This window comes from Rhinolophus hipposideros (assembly GCF_964194185.1).
Source record: "Rhinolophus hipposideros genome assembly, chromosome: 5".
Classification (NCBI taxonomy): domain Eukaryota; kingdom Metazoa; phylum Chordata; class Mammalia; order Chiroptera; family Rhinolophidae; genus Rhinolophus; species Rhinolophus hipposideros.
The window spans coordinates 36,014,976-36,032,781 of record NC_138051.1 but is presented as its reverse complement, the minus strand read 5'-3'; the positions used below and the strand labels follow the sequence as shown (position 1 = coordinate 36,032,781).

The following is a 17,806-nucleotide window of genomic DNA, read 5'->3' as shown; positions in this document are numbered from 1 at the left end:
CTGAAATAGTATTGGTTTGTGAATTTATTTACTGTCCATCTTCCTCACTAGCATTTATATCTTTCACGAGGCTAGGGCTCAGACCTTTCTTGTTCACAGCTATTCCTAGGGCTTAGAATAGGGCCTGGCACATAGGTGTTCTAACATTTAAGCGTGCATATGTATCACATACCTATCAATGTATGCATGAATATGAATGCATTAACCCCTAATATAACACTACGGGATTAGTTTTATTATTATTGTTCTTTACATATGAGGAAACAAGAAGACAGAGAGCATCAATAGCTTTGTAATTTTAACTTAAAAAGCCAAGCATTAAAATTAGATCTGCCTGTGTCTAAAGTTGAAGATCTTACGCACTGTTGCAAAAATTTCTATCCAGGGAATAATTTTTCCCTAATGCTTAGTTTGATTCTAGTTAGTAAACAGACCTTAAAGAAAAATGGCAGAATAACAAGTCTATGCAGGAAATTTAAAACTCAATAGTTCCAGTTTACAAAAAGTAGCACAAAGCATCTCCTTACTCAAAGGGTGCCGTGATTAGCCATGCAACTCTCCTCCCAACCAGCCAGGATTAAACCAGGATTTGACTTGACACTTGACACAAAGGCAGGCAGGCCATGAGCTTGTAAAACAGACTGAAACAAGACTCTGTCTAAACGTGGCAATGTTGGAATGGAGTATACATCATATTATCTCCTCTCTACCTAATCTATCCATCCTACAACCTTGAAATGGACAGCTGTATGTGCTATATAAACCTGCCCTAAGTTGATCCACTCAAATTTTTTTCATGAAAGAATATGGCACTGGTTTAGACTATATGGATCTAATGTAACCACAGAATCAGCTCAAAATGGTCCTGTCCTGTTTAATGTGACACTGAATTGCTTTTCAGAACAACAGACCAAAACCACGAGTCAGGGAGCTGACTTTGGAGAGGAGAGAACTTTGACCTACAGCTGCACCTGGACCCAGTCTTGCCTCCCCCCAAATTGGAGCCAAAGGACCAGGACCAGGACCAGTTCTGGAACTTGAACACTGGAACCCATTCAGAAGCAAAGGGTCCACTGCCCAGAAAGGTCCTGTGTTGACACCCCTTAGTATAAATGGCCAAGCTCCAAGGTCCACCAATTAAACCTGCCTCGCCAGTGCTTCCGCATACCTGTTTCCCCTACACCCTAAAAACCTTCCCCAAACCCTGGATCAGAAAGTTCGGGCTTTTGAGCACTAGCTTCTCGTTCTCCTGGGTAGCGCCATTCCTAATAAAATAACCAATCTTTCTCCACTGCAATTCTCAGTGTTCAGTGTTTGGCTCTTCTAGTCCTGGTGGGCTAACTCTTTCTGTTCTGTAATATCAGGCTGGAATATTATGTAAATTAAAGGGCTAAGCCTAATATTCTGATAATCATGATTGATTACAAACCAATGAGGCAACAAAGAACCTAAACTATAGAGAAAAAGAAAGAAACAGATGTGTAATGAGAAAAGGAAGTAAATAGTCACATGGGGTATGTGTGGGTCGGGTAGAAAGGAGGAGTGGGAGTGCGGAAAGAGAGGAGCTACCTGATACCTTTCAGAGTTCAAAAGTCCTCAAAAAATTACGAATAGAATTACCATATGACCCAGCAATCCCTCTCCTGGGTATCTACCCAAAAAATCTGAAAACGTTTATACATAAAGACACGTGTGCTCCAATGTTCTTTGCAGCTTTTTTACTGTGGCCAAGACATGGAAACCAAAATGTCCTTCGATAGATGAATGGATAAAGAAGTTGTGGTACATATACACAATGGAATACTATTCGGCATTAAGGAAAGATGATATAGGAACACTTGTGACAACATGGATGGATCTTGAGAGTATAATGCTAAGCGAAATAAGTCAGACAGAAAAAGTAGAGAACCCGATGATTTCACTGATATGTGGTATATAAACCAAAAACAACAAAAGAACAAGACAAACAAATGCGAAACAAAAACTCAGACACAGACAATAGTTTAGTGGTTACCAGAGGGTAAGGGGGGTGGGGGGAGGGAGATGAGGGTAAGGGGGATCAAATATATGGTGATGGAAGGAGAACTGACTCTGGGTGGTGAACACACATTGGGAGGTGTAGATGATATAATACAGAATTGTACACCTGAAATCTATGCAATTTTACTAACAACTGTCACCCCAATAAATTAAAAAAAAAAAAAGATTTCAAAAGTCCTTGCTGGGTTTATTCTTAAAATGAATTCTAAGAAATGCCATCTATGGCATTAAACTAAAGCCTCCTTCCCTTACGCTAGTTTGAATGGATCTTTTATTTGCAACCAAATTATCCTAAATTAATCAAGTTCACAACATTGAATGATAACAAGACTAGGAATAAGCTCTGTCAAAACATCATTTTCTTCCAAGGTGACGCTGTGAGCATTTATTCATTTATTCTTTTGACAAATGTTTACTTGTATTTGTATTTCAGGAACTTCTAGGTTCCTGAACATCAGTGAACAAAAGTATAAATAGGAGACAAATATATAAAGTTAGGAAGTGATAAATGTTATGAAGAAAAATAAAGCAGAATAAGGATACAGTGGTGGAGGGGTTGCTATTTTATCTAGAATGCTCATGGAAGGCTTCACAGAAGAGGTGACCTGAAGTGAGAAGCTAGCTCTGTGAAGATCTGGGGGAACAGTGTTCCAAATAGAGGGAAGAGAAAATGCAAAATCCCTGAGGCACAGATATTCTTAATATATTTAAAACATAGAAAGTCAGGGTGTTTAGGAGACAGTGAGTGAGAAAGATTAAACAGGAAATAAACCTGGAGAAGCGAGGAGCAAAATCATCTACAGTAGCTTTGTAAAAACTCTGAATATTATTCTAAATGAGATTGTAATCTTTTTGAACATTTTGAGCAATATGATCTGATTTATGTCTTTAAAGGATCACTTTGGCTGCGGTGTAGAGAACAGATGGGGGAGTGGGGGTGGGAAGGATATGAGTGGAAGTAAGAAATTATGGAGGTCTGAACAAGAAATATACTTCGAATGTAGAGCTTATAGAAATGCTGACTGACTGGATAGATAGGGTCTCACACCCTATCTATGAGAGGATGAGTCAGGATGATTCAAGTTTCTGCCCTGAGCTAATGTATAAATGATACACCATTTACTGTGATGACAAATACTGGTATTAGAACTAGTCAGGGTAGAGGGAAACCAAGAGATACCCTAACTGACGTTCCAAGTTTGGGGGGACCAGGGAGTTTGTCTGAATATGTGCTTCTATCATGGTATTTGCTGAGGTCCTTACAATAAGTCCTGACCATCTGACATAGCCTGTGATATCTGTTTCTTGCAACCTTCAGTAAGCCTTATTTAGATCCATTGGCAGGGAATCTTTCACAATCTTGTGTCCAACCTGAATATTTCAAACTATATTTATATGCTATAGTATGGCTGTACTGAGAGTTGCTAGAAGAAAAGTTCCCAGAAGATCTAAACAACCTAGAAGTTTTAAATTTTTTTCATCAACCTACGCCCCACTCCCAATCCCATTCAAGTCTTTAGAATTTAAAAAAAAAAAAAAGAAAGTTAAATTTCAGCATCACCCAAGAATGCTGGGGTCTATAATCCAGAACTGATAAAGTTTGAATTTCATTAAATTTATCTCCTTCTGTAATATACCTATAATTCTACCTAAACTTCTCTTCAGCACTGAAAGATGAAGTAATGTTACCTCTTTTCACGTAATTCTTCTCCCTGTGTCTTTGACAGTCTCCTTTGTACCTTTGCTCTATCATTCTCTGTCCTAAATCTTTACTGTTTCTTCCTTATCCCTCCAAATTATAAGCCTATTGACTCTTTGGCCCCATCCCCCTCTAGCTCTATCTATTACTTTCTAAAGGAAGGCCTTTATAATCAAACTTTTTGAAAGGAGACCATAATTAAAAAGAAAAAGAAATTGTCTGTTTCCTCTCCTGTCATGAATACCCCTAATCCCACTAAAACTGTGCTAAGGTTACCAACTACCTTCATAGAGATGAATTCAAATTTTATTACCATTAATTAATTAATGCAAGACATTAATAAACTACTCCTTCACTTCCTTTCAACTCTTTCCTAGGCTTCTGAGACATTACCCTTTTCTAGTTCTCCTATCAGAGTGACTATTTTTCCTTACCTCTCATAATATTTAGTTACCCCCTGTGTTCTGGTTTTGAAAACCATTCTTACAAAGTAATTCTAACTGCTCTCATAGTTTTAATTTCCACCCTTGGATGATTCCTAAATTTTCTCTCCAGTCCTTATCTCCCCTTGAGCCTCAGATCGAGAAACAATATTTGAAGAAACACTGGTGGAGAAATTTCTAAATATGTTAAGACATAAAGGTACAGATTCAGGAAGCTCTATAAACCTAAACAAGATAAATAGCACCTAGGCATAGCGTAATAAAACAGCTGAAAGCCAAAGAAGAAAGACAATACAGGGGATGCCACAAAAATGTCTACAAGTGGACCTTTGGTCAACGTTGCTCAGGCAGTAGTTCACCGTAATCAGAAGTGTCTGGACACTGATGGTAACCATTCTGAGCACCTCTTGCTTGAACTCTTGCAGAACTCAAACGTGACTTGTAGTCATCTTTTGTTATTGGCACATATTGAGTACTACAATTGTAATAGTTTTCCTTTCTTAAAATGTGTATACATTGTTTTGGCACCTTATTATTTCTTAATAGCAATGGTGGAAAACTATAAGACAACAGTATGACATCTTCTAAATTGCTGAAAGAAAGTAAATTATAACTTAGAAGTAATAGTCAGCAAAATGTCCTTCAAAATGGAGGAAATAAAAGATGGTTCCAGAAAAACAAAAACTGAGATTCACTGACAATAAGCAGGAAATAATCCTAGATGAAAGTATAGCAATTAATAAGGGATTGAAGAACATAAAACAATCATAAATAGGTAGAAAAACCTAAATGAATACCATTTAAAATATTTTGTGAGGTTTTTCATACACATAGGTAGAGAGATAGACAGAGAGAGAGAGAGAGAGAGAGAGAGAGAAACAAAGACAGCAATAAAGAGAACAAGAATGAAGTAAAATTCATGACAACACCATGAAAGTAAATGAGAGAGATAAATGCCAATAAGGTATTATAAGGTCTCTGCATTGTCCAGGAAATGATTAAAAAAATCACTTTAGGTAGATTCTAAGGAATCAATAATACATACTGTAATCTCTAGGGTAACTACTAAAAATATTGAACTATATTACTAATTAGTTAATAAAGGGGAAAAATTAAGTAGTCACGTAAACTTAAATAAGCAAAGTGAAGGAAAAAGGGAGGAAATATGCAGAGAAATCAATGGGGCAAATAGAGAACAAATAAGATGGTAGATTTATACTTAAATATAGCAGTGATTGCCGTAAAAGTAAATGAACAAAACTCAGACACCCTGAGAAAAAAACAAAGCCCAACTATATATGATTTAAAAGAGACATCTTATGTGTAAGATACAGAAATGTTCCAAGTAAAAAGATGGGAAAATATGTACTGTGTTAACCAAAAGAAAACTGACGTAGTAAAGCTAATAGCAGACAAAGTATACATTCTGGCAAGAAGTATTACCAGAGATAAAGAAGGATATCTCATAATGACAAGAGTCAATTCAGCAATTTTACAATATTGTAAAAATACTGCAATTTTAAAATAACAATTGTAAAATTATGGACTGTGTAACAGCTTCAAAATGTATAAAGAGGTGATAGAATTAAAAAGAGATGATTCTACAATCAGAGTTGGAGATTTTAAAACATACCTTGTTTAGTTACTGACAAGCAGATTTAAAAAAATTTATAAGGATACATAAATTTGAACATAAGTTCAAATAGATGTTTAACAACAAACTGGTCTAATATATAGAAAGGATACTGTATCTAAACATTACGAATATATATTCTTTTCAAGTGCACACAGCACTTGACCATATGTTGAATCATTAACCGAACAACAAAAATCTTCAAGGACAAAGTTAGAGGATGTAAGTCACAGACCCCAGAATTGTAGTAAAGCTATAATAATTTTAAAAAGTCTGGTATAGCTATAAAAATAGACAAGTAGAAGAATGGAACAGGACAGAGATTAGAAACATTCACATATATATAGTAACATGACAAATGTGACATTGCAGTGCAGCAGCTTTAGAAAGCATAGACTTTTCAATAGGTGGTGCTGGGTCAACTGGCTGCTGGGGAGGGCCGGGGATAGGAAATAAACCTTGACCTAATCTCACACCATTTATAAAAATCAAAGAAAAAATAAAGCTTCTGAAAGAAAACAAAATATCTTCATGGCTTGGTGAGGGCATTCAAAGATTTCTTAAATAGGATGTGATGTGAAAAGCACTAACCATAGAGGAAAAGATCGCTAAGTTGCTTTTGTTAAAATTAAAAACTTTTATTCAGCAAAAGACATTATTGAAAGAGTGAAAAGGCAAACCACAGGGTAGGAGAAGATATATCTGCAATACATACATCCAACAAAGAATTTTTATCTAAAATAAATGAAAAGAATGCCTATAAGTCAATAAGAAAAAGACAACTCAATATAAAATGTGTGAAAAACTTGGATACTTCAACAAAACAATTTCTAAATAGTCAAGAGGCATATGCAAAAAGCTGTTCAACATCAGTAGTAATCAGGAAAGTAGAAATGAAAATCACAATAGATTACTTCCATCAAGTGACTAAATTGGTGGTGGTGTGTGTGTGTGTGGGGGGGGGGGGACAGGCAATACCAAGTGTTCAGGAAAATTCCCAGCACTGGTAGGAATGTACTGGAATACCACTTGGGAATTTTTTGTTTTTGAATAAAATTCACTGTGTTTAACCTGTGGTTTCTTGTGTCTTCTGGCACATGATTATGTACCCAGGTCTGTGAAGCAACAAACAAGATAAAGTCCAAGATGTTTTTGCAGAACGTAGAAACACAGCAATCTGGCCGTCGTCCTATCTACCTCTCTTTTTTTCACCTCCCATGCTGTTTTTTCCCTAGCTCGTGCATGCTTTTGTTTATGTTGCTCCCTGTTATAAACTAAATGTTAGTGATCCGCCCAAACTCACGAAACACTAACCCTCGATGTGATGGCATTTGGAGATGGGGGCCTTTTGACAAGTGGTTAGGTCATGAGGGTGGGGTCCTGGTCTGATGGAATTAGTTCCCTTATGAGAGGAGACACCAGAGAAACTGCTCACTTTAGTGTTCTCTCTTTCTGTCACATGAAGGCAGCTGACTGCTCTGGATTTGATTCATTATAAATCATATTTTTATGGATTTTTATTTTGTCTGGTAAAGGGAAGATGGCTTTAATGTCCTTGTCTAACACATCCGATTTCTATATATATATATGAATAACACACTGAAAAATACTTATCCTCTCACCTGATTGGCTTGGCTTTGCAAATAGACTCTTCTGGCATTCAGATCTTCAAAGGGAGAAGGTCTTGAGCTTCTATAAGGCTCACTGGTTACAACTGTCTCTTGCTGAAAAAGATGATCTTTCACTAGAGAACTGGGAGTATCCTCTTCAGTTGCCTAATGGGAACAATCCCCAACTTATTAGTTGCCAGAATATAAAAAACAACAATAAAACATTAGATATTGCACTCTAACAAGTCTTTTGCAAATCAGTAAGAATGTACCACCACCATTTACTGTGAATAGCAATTCCCCAAACTTAAATGTACATGACTAGGGGGCCATGTAAAAATTAAATTTTTTTTTTGTTTTTTGTTTTTTTTTTAAATCGACTGTAAACTGGGCATTCTCACGGAAAACAACTTAGGAAGAATTAGAAGATTAACCATGCCATGCAAGAAAGATAGCCAACGAAGCTTTCAATTAGAACTAAAAGTGGTATCATGCGTAGAAAATTAAGGAAATATTAGGAAGAAAATACAAATCAGCAAAAGTGTTATTTTGCAAGTTAAAAGAAAGGTATGGGGGCGGCTGGATGGCTCAGTTGTTTAGAGTGCGGTGCTGGTAACACCAAGGTCCCGGGTTTGAGTCCCAGGTGGGCCAGTGAGCTGTGCCTTTCACAACTAGACTGAAAACAACCACTTGATTTGGAACTGATGGGTCCTGGAAAGATACACTGTCCCCCAATTTAAAAAAGAAGAAAGGAAAGGTATGTACCAAGGACTGTGCTGTAGTGTGACATGGAGGGGACCAAAAAAAAAAGAAAGACAGCAGTCCATGACCTTATTGAATAGTGAATGAATGAAATAGCCTAACTTTGCTTAGTATTGAGGATACAGTCATATGAGACTTAGGTAGGAGATATGCTTAGTCCATGATGGTCACTAAAGACAGACCTTTAAAATTTCATAAATAATAATTTCTGGGAAATAAATGACACTTAGCATACTACACAATAAAAAGCCCTAAAGAGTTTTGATCCCTCCCTCCCTCCCTCTCTTTCTTTTTAAAAATGAGATCACTATTTGCTATAACTTTTCCTATTACCATAAAATTATTTGGGAAGAAACAGTGATAGCCAAGTAAAAATGACAAACACTTCACTGGCTCATTCTAAAATAATTTAGAGTAATCACAATAGGGCTAACAATGTTAAAGGTATAAACCTTTATAAGCCTTTTTTTGAAATAAAAAAAACCATTAAAATGTTTTCGTGTTACATCTAAAATTAAACAGTAAATTTCATAAAAATGGGTATTTTAAATTTATAAATGCAAGTTCTAGACTTTGCTCTGGAACAAAGTAGCCTTGTGACATTTAATTTCTTTGGAACCCAGCTGTCTCAGTTATCAAATAATTATGATTCCTATACTGTTTTATGACATGGATTGTCATAAGGGCTTAGTGAGATGATACTATGTGAAAATGTTCTGAAAATTAAAAGCTGTTATTTTTATTAGGGAGTAAGCAATTAAACTTAAGAATATATTTGAGAATCTACTGTCATCTAAAACTAAGTACGTGAAACCCAGTTAATTGCTATATTTAGGTAATTTTCAGAATAGTTGTCCAAATGTGTTACAACATTCAATGCTAAGTTATTGGAAGGGAGTTCGCTAAATACTGGTATCCAGCAAACATTCTTTCGACATGCATAATTAAAATCTGAAAGAATAAAAATAATGTATTTGTTCCAGAGAGTTCTCAAAACAAATAACTCACGTAATTGTCAAAAATTAAGCAAATAAAATAGAAGAAAACACCGGGGGAAAAAAATAGTTTAGAGAAAGGGCTCAGGTTGGAACCTTGTATCATCCAACGAGGGTATGAAATTTAAGCAATTCACTTCTCTGAATCACAATTTTTATTTTACTATAAATTGGATATAGTAGTCATACTAATATTCTCAGGGTTAGTTAAGATATTCAACAGATTAAAAACTACATAAAAGCATGAATTGTAGTACTAGTATTAGTAGTAATTATAAAGGAACTATGCTTTTAATGATGATAACTATTTGGGTCAGGTTGTCTTTACTGAATTCTAATCTAACCGAGGAGTCACTTAAGAATTGTAAGATAAAATAAAGCTTACTTAAAAATCTGTATCTGAACAAACATAAAATGGTTATATGACCTGGTGTCTTACTGTCCTGAATTAGGCTAATTCTACTTATATCCTATATATTAAACAGTAATACATTTCATTTTGATTAAAAACACATTTGTATTTTAAAGAGAAATGTCCAAAGTGTTTATTGTTTCATTATTAAACAAAAGTGTGTATATTTAGGTAATGAATGATTTAGTTTCACTTAAAAATTTTTACCGAAATTGCTGAAATTAACCTATTAACTAGAAATATTGCGTATCACCCAGTGAATTCAACTATATACCTAAATGGGTCTCAGCTTATGCAATAAAACATCTTTCAGGTATCTGAGATGATAAAAACAAAAAAATAAAACCCCTCACTGTATGAGAATGTAGTCTACAATCTATAATGAGGCACATGTTATGCATGAATTGTGAGAAACAAATTGACAGTTTTGGAGAATGGTAAACTGGAAAAGAGTATTTTCCTACTACTAATTATATCTCAGCAAGTTATAAATCTAGATGTGTATTAAATTGACAAAGTTAATAAAAAATGATAAGGAAAATGGTCACTCATTTATTGCTCTTTCTATACACAAGAGTAAAATCTGCAACCATTTCTGAAAAGCAATTTTAGTGAAATGTATCAAAAGCTTTTGAAACATTCACACATTTTGACCACTTCTTGGATCTAGTAAAGAAAAAAAAGTACTGCATGAAAGAAGATTTAGGCACAGTATGCCATGTTTTGCCGTGTATAATGTGTTCCCATGTATAATGCGCATCCACGTTTTTGCCCCAAACTTTCAGGGGAAAAAATCTTTCATTTTAATTTTTTAGTTCAGATTTTTATTTGTTTACATTGAGGTATTTGTTTTTTGTATTTTAAAGGAATTTTAGCATTTACTTTTAAACATATTTGGTACAAGAAATTTTATGTAAAAAATAATTACAAAACACAAAAACAGATACAAGGTACAAGAAATTTTATGTACTAGTAATAAATTTATCATATTTATGCATCATAGAAGCTCAAGAACTCTTCATCGTTGCAAGTTTGTTGTAAATTCAACAAAACCAATTATCGTATTCCAGGGTATTATTTTGCATATGGATATCATTATTGATTTCTAGAGTTACACTTTTAACTTATAAACATAAATTTAAAAATTAAAAAAATTTATGTATATAGATATGGAATTAGTACTACCCATGTATAATGTGCATCCATATTTTTCCCTCACAAATTTGGGCAAAACAGTGCGCATTATACACGACAAAATATGGTATTTTTCTCAGAATCATTTTTAAGAACAAAAATGAAAAAATAACCTTAAAGTCCCCAAATAAGAAATTGGTTAAATAAATTATTGTATGCTCACTTAAGAGAAGATTGACTGGTCATTTGAAATTAAGTTTATGAATAGTATCTACTATGGGGGGAAATATTTAGTGTTAAATAGCTAGAATATACAATTTTATTAGAAGTATTATCATCACCATAAAAATACAAAAAGACTGTTTTTTTTGCTTAGAACCCTTCTAAGGTTTCCAACTATAAAGCTGTGCTAGGAGACCTTGCACATACTGGAGAGGAGAGTAAAGACAATCAATATTACGTGAGGAACACTTTCATAAAATACGTAGTTTATACAATCCACAGAAAAGGTGCCTCTCCCCCTGGAAACACTGATGTACAGAATATAAGTCCAATTTTATTTCATAGGGAAAAAATGGACAATAAATATGTGAAAAGATGCTGAACTTCATTCAATTAAAGACATAAAAATATAATGCCAATTTCTTATACAGACTAGAAAGATCGAAAAAATAAATAATACTCAATGTTGGCAAGCGTATGGAGAAATAGGGATACTTTTGCAATGTTGGTGGAAGTGCAGTTCTACTTTGACATTATGCATAGCTACATATACAAATAGTCATGTTAATACTATTTGTAACAAAAAAGATAAAAGAAAACATCCTAGGGCTGCATCAGCAGAGGATTGGTTAAAAATTATGGTATAAATACAAGATAGAATTCTGTGCAGACATGAGAAAGATCTGTATGTAGCACTCACAAGATGCTGTTAACATGAAAAAACGCTAGGTGCAGATCTGTCAGGATGACATGATCCTATCTGTCTAACTGATAAGACGGGTAGACAGAAATTTTAAATTTTATACCAGGAAGGATACACACCAAACTGTTGATTTCCATAAAGAAATATCTTATGTAAAGGACTACATACATAACAATATAAACAATGAAATGAATATGTGTATACTTGTCACACAACTTAATAGGCTAGAACCAATACAACAAGTAACTCCCACGTAATGCTCCATATTAGCATCTCCCATATCTACTTTTGGATTACCAACAGGTAAACATTATCTTAAAAGTTATTGTATTTTTTCATTTTCTTAGTCTTCCTTACAGTTTTACCACATAGGTATTATCCCTAAACAATATTTTAGTTTTAAGTGCTTTTGAATTTTATTTGACTGGTATCATGCTATTTGGGACATTATGGGGCTTCCATTTTTTGCTCAGATCTTTTGGATAAAACTTATTCGTGTTGACATATGTAGCAACAGCTCATTCATTTTCACTTCTTTGTAGCAATGATAACTAACAACACATATTGACCATTTTCTATGTATCAGACATTGTCCCAAATACTTTACATGGGTTAACTCATTTAATCCCCACAAACCTTGGAGGTAGATATTATTATATCTGTGTTCCACATGAAGAAACTAAAGCTCAAAGAGATTAAGTGACTTGTCTAAGATGAAACAGTTAATTTTTTCCTATTTCAAATAATGTTTCTAAGAACATTCTTGTACAGGCCTCACTGTACATATGTACAAGAGTTTTTACGGTAACACATCCAAGAGTGGAAATTTTGGATTATAGGATATACATATGTTCCAGTTTAGATAATAAAAATTATTTTCTAAGGTGGTTTTAACCATTCAAATATCCACAAGAATGTTCCATATACTCATAAGACTAGACGTTATCACAATTTTCACTTTTATATATCTAAATGCCATTTTAATTTCTACCATAATGAATCAGTCTCTGTAAAAATTACAATGTTTTCTTTATATAAATAAGAAATTTTGAGAATGAACAAAAGAACAATGATAACTGTTCAAACAAAAGAACATATACGTTTTGCTTTTACCATGGCTTCTACTACTGTTTCATTGTCATCTTTTTGTTTCATAAATACTGATGTACTTGTTTCTCCCCCTCTCACCTGATGTTTCACTTCTGACCCTTCTATGTCATTTCCTCAGCCCACAACAACTATCTTCAATTTTCTACTAGAAAAACATCTTTATTACCTCAGCCATAAATGACTCAAAAGTCTTTGTTGATCCACTCCCAAATTAATCACTGTCTCCTCTGAACTTCCTCAAAAAATACTTGAATCTATCACCCTATATTCTAAGTGTTCTTTTTTATATTTCTCATATGAGCCAGTAATGATTTTGCCTATTTTTATCCCTAGAGCTTAAACTATGCCTGGAACACAGTGAGTGTCACTAACCTGTAATGTGGAAAAATCCACAAATCAAATCACATTATATTAATATAGACCATTGAGAGCAAATCTAGTATGGAAGAAAAAAATAGAGAACTCCTTAACAACAAAAAATATTCACTCACAAAACAATTAACTTTAATAACTATTGAAAGTTCAAATTATTCATTCCATAATCCAACCCCTTGGAATAGCACCTATTATTATTTGACATATATCTGTCTAGACTTAAGGCCGGTATATATGTTTATACCCTATGTATAATTTGATTCCATTTATATTTTAGACAGTCTATCCACATAGTGCTTTTTTTAACTTCATAATTTATTATGGACCTCTCCACATATCAACATATAAAGTTGTACCTTGTGCTTTGAAATGCTTGTAAGGAAGTTCAGTATGTGTATATGGCATGTATTCCATGGGCAATACTCTACATGTGGGCATGTAGATCACTTCCAACATTTTGTTATATACATTGCAGCACACCTCCTTATAAATACATCTTTGTACACCAGTAACATTATTTCTTTAGGATTAATTCCTATAAACAGAATTACCAAATATAGGATAGGCATATATTCCAATTATATTACCAAGCCACCCTCTAGCAAGCTTATGTATCATTTGAAAATCTGTCAATATTATATGACAGAGAGACCATTTCCTCACACATCTGCCCACACTAGGCATTATCACTTACCGATCAAATAAGAAAAACATTTTATTTTATTATTATTTTTCAAAAAGGTTATCTACCATTTCCATAAATATAATTAATAATAACCAAAACACTTTTTTTTGGGGGGGGATACAAATGAGTAAAAAGTGTTAAGGCGCAGGCAAGTTTGAATGTTTTTTACTGGATTATAACCTTTAAAAATAAAAAACTACTACGGGAACATGGACATAATCTAAAGTTAGGTGCTGGGAAATGCCAAAAATCTTCCACCAGAGCAGAAAATTTAATATACGATATGCATAAAGACTGTACATACATTTGCATGATTTTTAGCTTAAAAAATTGTCTTTAGAGTTATATATAACCACATTCAATGCTTTTAGTATCATGCTGGCATAGGCTCATCTGTATTATCTACAAAGCATCCCATGCCAATTTTAATGTACAATGGAAATCTGTTTCACTCTCAGAGGCTGGTATAGTAATTATTCTCCTATGGTTGCTAAGAGATTGTTTAGCTTTTTCTTTTTCCAAGACTACTATAGCAATTTTGTGTGTAAAAGCAAAAGGATGCTGGGTAAAGCAATAAAATAATCCAGGCTGTTGCTTTCTATCAGAACACAAGGCTTGATGACTGTTGTAGAGAAAAGAAAAGCAGATTTTTTGCTTTTCTCCTCCCTTTGTCCTTTCTTCCTGTAGTAATTCTGAGGCCGGGAAAACTTAGTGTTTTCCTGTAAACCCTTTTTAATGTGTCTTTCCCAATAAATAATCAATCAAGTGTGAAAAAAGTGATATCAATCTACTTATTACTCAAGAACTTCATTCTTGCAGTTGTATATCACAAATCACAGGTTTCAAAATGTGTAGCTGCGTCATAGCCAACAATAGAAGATTTTAATAATTAATTATTCTATTAATTTTAGCATGATGGAAGAATTTTAAAATGTTCTTTGATAAAGAAATCTTATACTTTAGCACTACATACATTGAAAATGCTACCAAAGCTATTTTTGGCATTTAATACTATATACTCAAATTATGGGAACTTAGCACAGAAAAGAAAGGAAATCATTAACAATTCCATGAGCCCAACAAAATCACTATTAACATCTTGGAGTAGTATCCAGTAGCAATTCATTTTAGATTTGACCACAATTGTCTCCTATTTATTCAGTAGATTTCTGTAGTTACTTTTGATTAGTTACTTATCTAAGGATAAGAATAAACTAACCTTGAGTTTTTAATTTTGTATTTGTCTATGAGCTTTGTCTGAAAACACTAACAGCATACACAGTATTTTGTTTACGCCACCTGAATACAGTAATCAGTGATGAAACAATATAAAAGGAATGCGAGAAATGTACCAAGATATAATGTCCAGCAACAATAGAAAAGGAAAAACATGTCCTCTACCCTAGACTAATCGACAGAAAAACCTAAAGTACCTTTGTAATAAAGGTTTAGTTTATCTTAAAAGTGGCACTGGGTTTTCAGGGAATTGTTTATTGTCTGTAAATCTGTTTGAGTTAATAGGCAGTAGTTAAATAGCTCCTGATAACTATATAAATCTTTATACAATCCTTTAACTGGAAAACCTATTTCTAGGATTTTATCCTAAGATCACACTCAGAAATACCAACAAAAATTCATGTAAAAAGTTATGGAAAATAAAGTAAATGTTCAATGAAATGTGAATGGTTAAATAAACTGTGGTATAGTTACACGATATAGTAGCTATATTCCAAATACTGGGAAGTCAGACTGTGTGGGTTCAAATTTTATGATTTATACTACTTCAATTCCAACCACCACCATCACTGCCATCACCAATACAAACAAAAATCCTATCAAAAATACAATTGAAATGGAAAAGAGATTGATCCTGATGGTGCTTTTAAAAAAGTATGTATTTAAATACAACATGCGAGAATAAAACAAAGAACCTAAGTGGGAGTACATAAAACATTAATAGCAGTTATACCTGGTTGGGGATAAACAATTCCTGATTTCTTCTTCATAATTTTCTAACTATCTAAATATTCTACATTAAAATGTATTAGTCTAAGAGTCAAGAAAAAAAGTTAAATAATGACAAAACATTATGCAAACAGGTTAGTTTCTTGTGTTTTTTTCTCTCTCTTATGAGATAATAAACAAAACTCAATCTAAAATGTACTAAGATTTTGGGAACTTAACTATAGGATAGTTAATGTAGGATGGTGATAAGTCACAGTAATATAAAATCCATTTAACTAGCTAAATAAAACCCACCCATTAACTTAGATTTAATATCTAGAGCCTTATAAAAATGTTACCATGTCTAAAAACCAGTACATGAACAATTTATATCCCTCTTGCCTACAGCAAAATTACTTTAAACAATAAACATAAGGCACAGGTCTTTTAATCATATGGGCTCAAAAATGACATTACATAATTTTAAAAATGAGTTAAGTTAGTGAAGTACTTCTCAGTAGCCAAAGGAGAAAATACGACAAGTTTTCACTTCAGATCAATTAGCTGTCATGTTTCTTCTGCTCAAAAGCATGAAATCTGAGAATTTTTTTTTTGCTTATAACCTCAAGTCTGTTGTGAGGTGAGTTTTATGGGTCCTGTTACCAATCTAGCATATCTAAACAATTAGAGGTACTGTAACTGATATTTTTGGTTGGAAAGACATTGTAAAAATGATCTTAAAACAAATATAAGCTAGCATTAAAAACAAACAAACCCTTAACTGGATCATTAAAAGAGTCACAAAGAAAGAAACCAAATGAAAACCGTGTTTTCCCAAAAATAAGACCTAGCCAGACAATCAGCACTAATGCGTCTTTTGGAGCAAAAATTAATATAAGGCTGGGTCTTATATTACATTACATTACAGTGCATTATATGAGACCCAGTCTTATATTAATTTTTGCTCCAAAAGATGCATTAGAGTTGATTGTCCAGGTAGGTCTTATTTTCGGGGAAACACGGAAGAATATTCCTACCTTATTAGTGCTTAGGTTAAAAAAAAATCCGAAGTTTGAAGATTTTTCTTCAAAAAACCTTTCCTGAGTGCCAACTATATATATGATCAACACTATACTAAACATCAGGTATAAAAGATGGGTAAGATATGATTTTAAATCCAAATGATGTGTTATGAAACCCTCCAAAGACAGATATGAAATAGAAAGGTAAACGTCTTCCTGTTAATTTATAACTGATGAGCATGTGAAATTGTTGAAAGCAGAAAGTTGTCCATCAGCAAATAACTAAATGTCTAGCTAGTTGTTGGAACAAAATAAATAGGTACTCAAATATTTGCTCAATGAATTAATAAAAAACACTCAAAATGGAGAGGATTTCTACTCTGATATTTAATGTCTTCATGACATTTGTGCTCCAAATATAGCATAAACATTACCGCTTCTAGGTTTAAAGAATTAGATAATGGGTTACTCTTTTAAAACCATTTTAGTTGCCTTTGCAAATAATCACCAAATAAAGTAAACCTGACATAACCACTACCATAAATCAGTAAATATGTACTCAAAATAATTTCAAAATGTTTATGCCAAGCCTATAGGTGAACTATGAAACAGATATACTCTATTCCTAATGAAACAGTTAAATAAATTAAAATGCTTTATACCTCCAATATATTATTTTAAAATAAGAATGACATGCAACGACTTTGGCATAATTAAGTAAATTTCAATTTCCTTTGGTAGTTTTAATTCTCCATGTTGATTCTTTTTTAAAATTTTTAAATTGGGTGTTCAGAAAAACACCCTATTTATCTCACATATTTGCTAGCATCTCAGTATTTCCCCCTTTTTTCTTTGTATGTGTGTTATATGTCATTGAGTCACCTCTAACTCCTGGCGACCCTATAAATGAGTGATGTCCCCATCTTCTTTGTCTACTTTTTTCAACTTGAATTTTAACCAAATATAATTTCACCATAGGGAGCAATTCAGAACGTTTCCCCATTTCCAGTTCCACAT

At 33.4% G+C, this 17,806-nt stretch overlaps 1 protein-coding gene across 2 annotated transcripts in view; it reads right to left on the bottom strand.

Moving 5' to 3' along the window:
* SPRED1 (sprouty related EVH1 domain containing 1) overlaps positions 1-17,806 on the bottom strand; it is a gene marked incomplete at its 5' end in the record, with an annotated part of 112,792 nt that overhangs the window by 20,041 nt on the left and 74,945 nt on the right. For both annotated transcript variants that reach the window (XM_081050027.1, XM_081050026.1), the window contains one exon: positions 7,438-7,590. In XM_081050027.1, the coding sequence (XP_080906153.1) occupies positions 7,438-7,590 (153 nt within the window). The remainder of the gene's footprint in view (positions 1-7,437; positions 7,591-17,806) is intronic.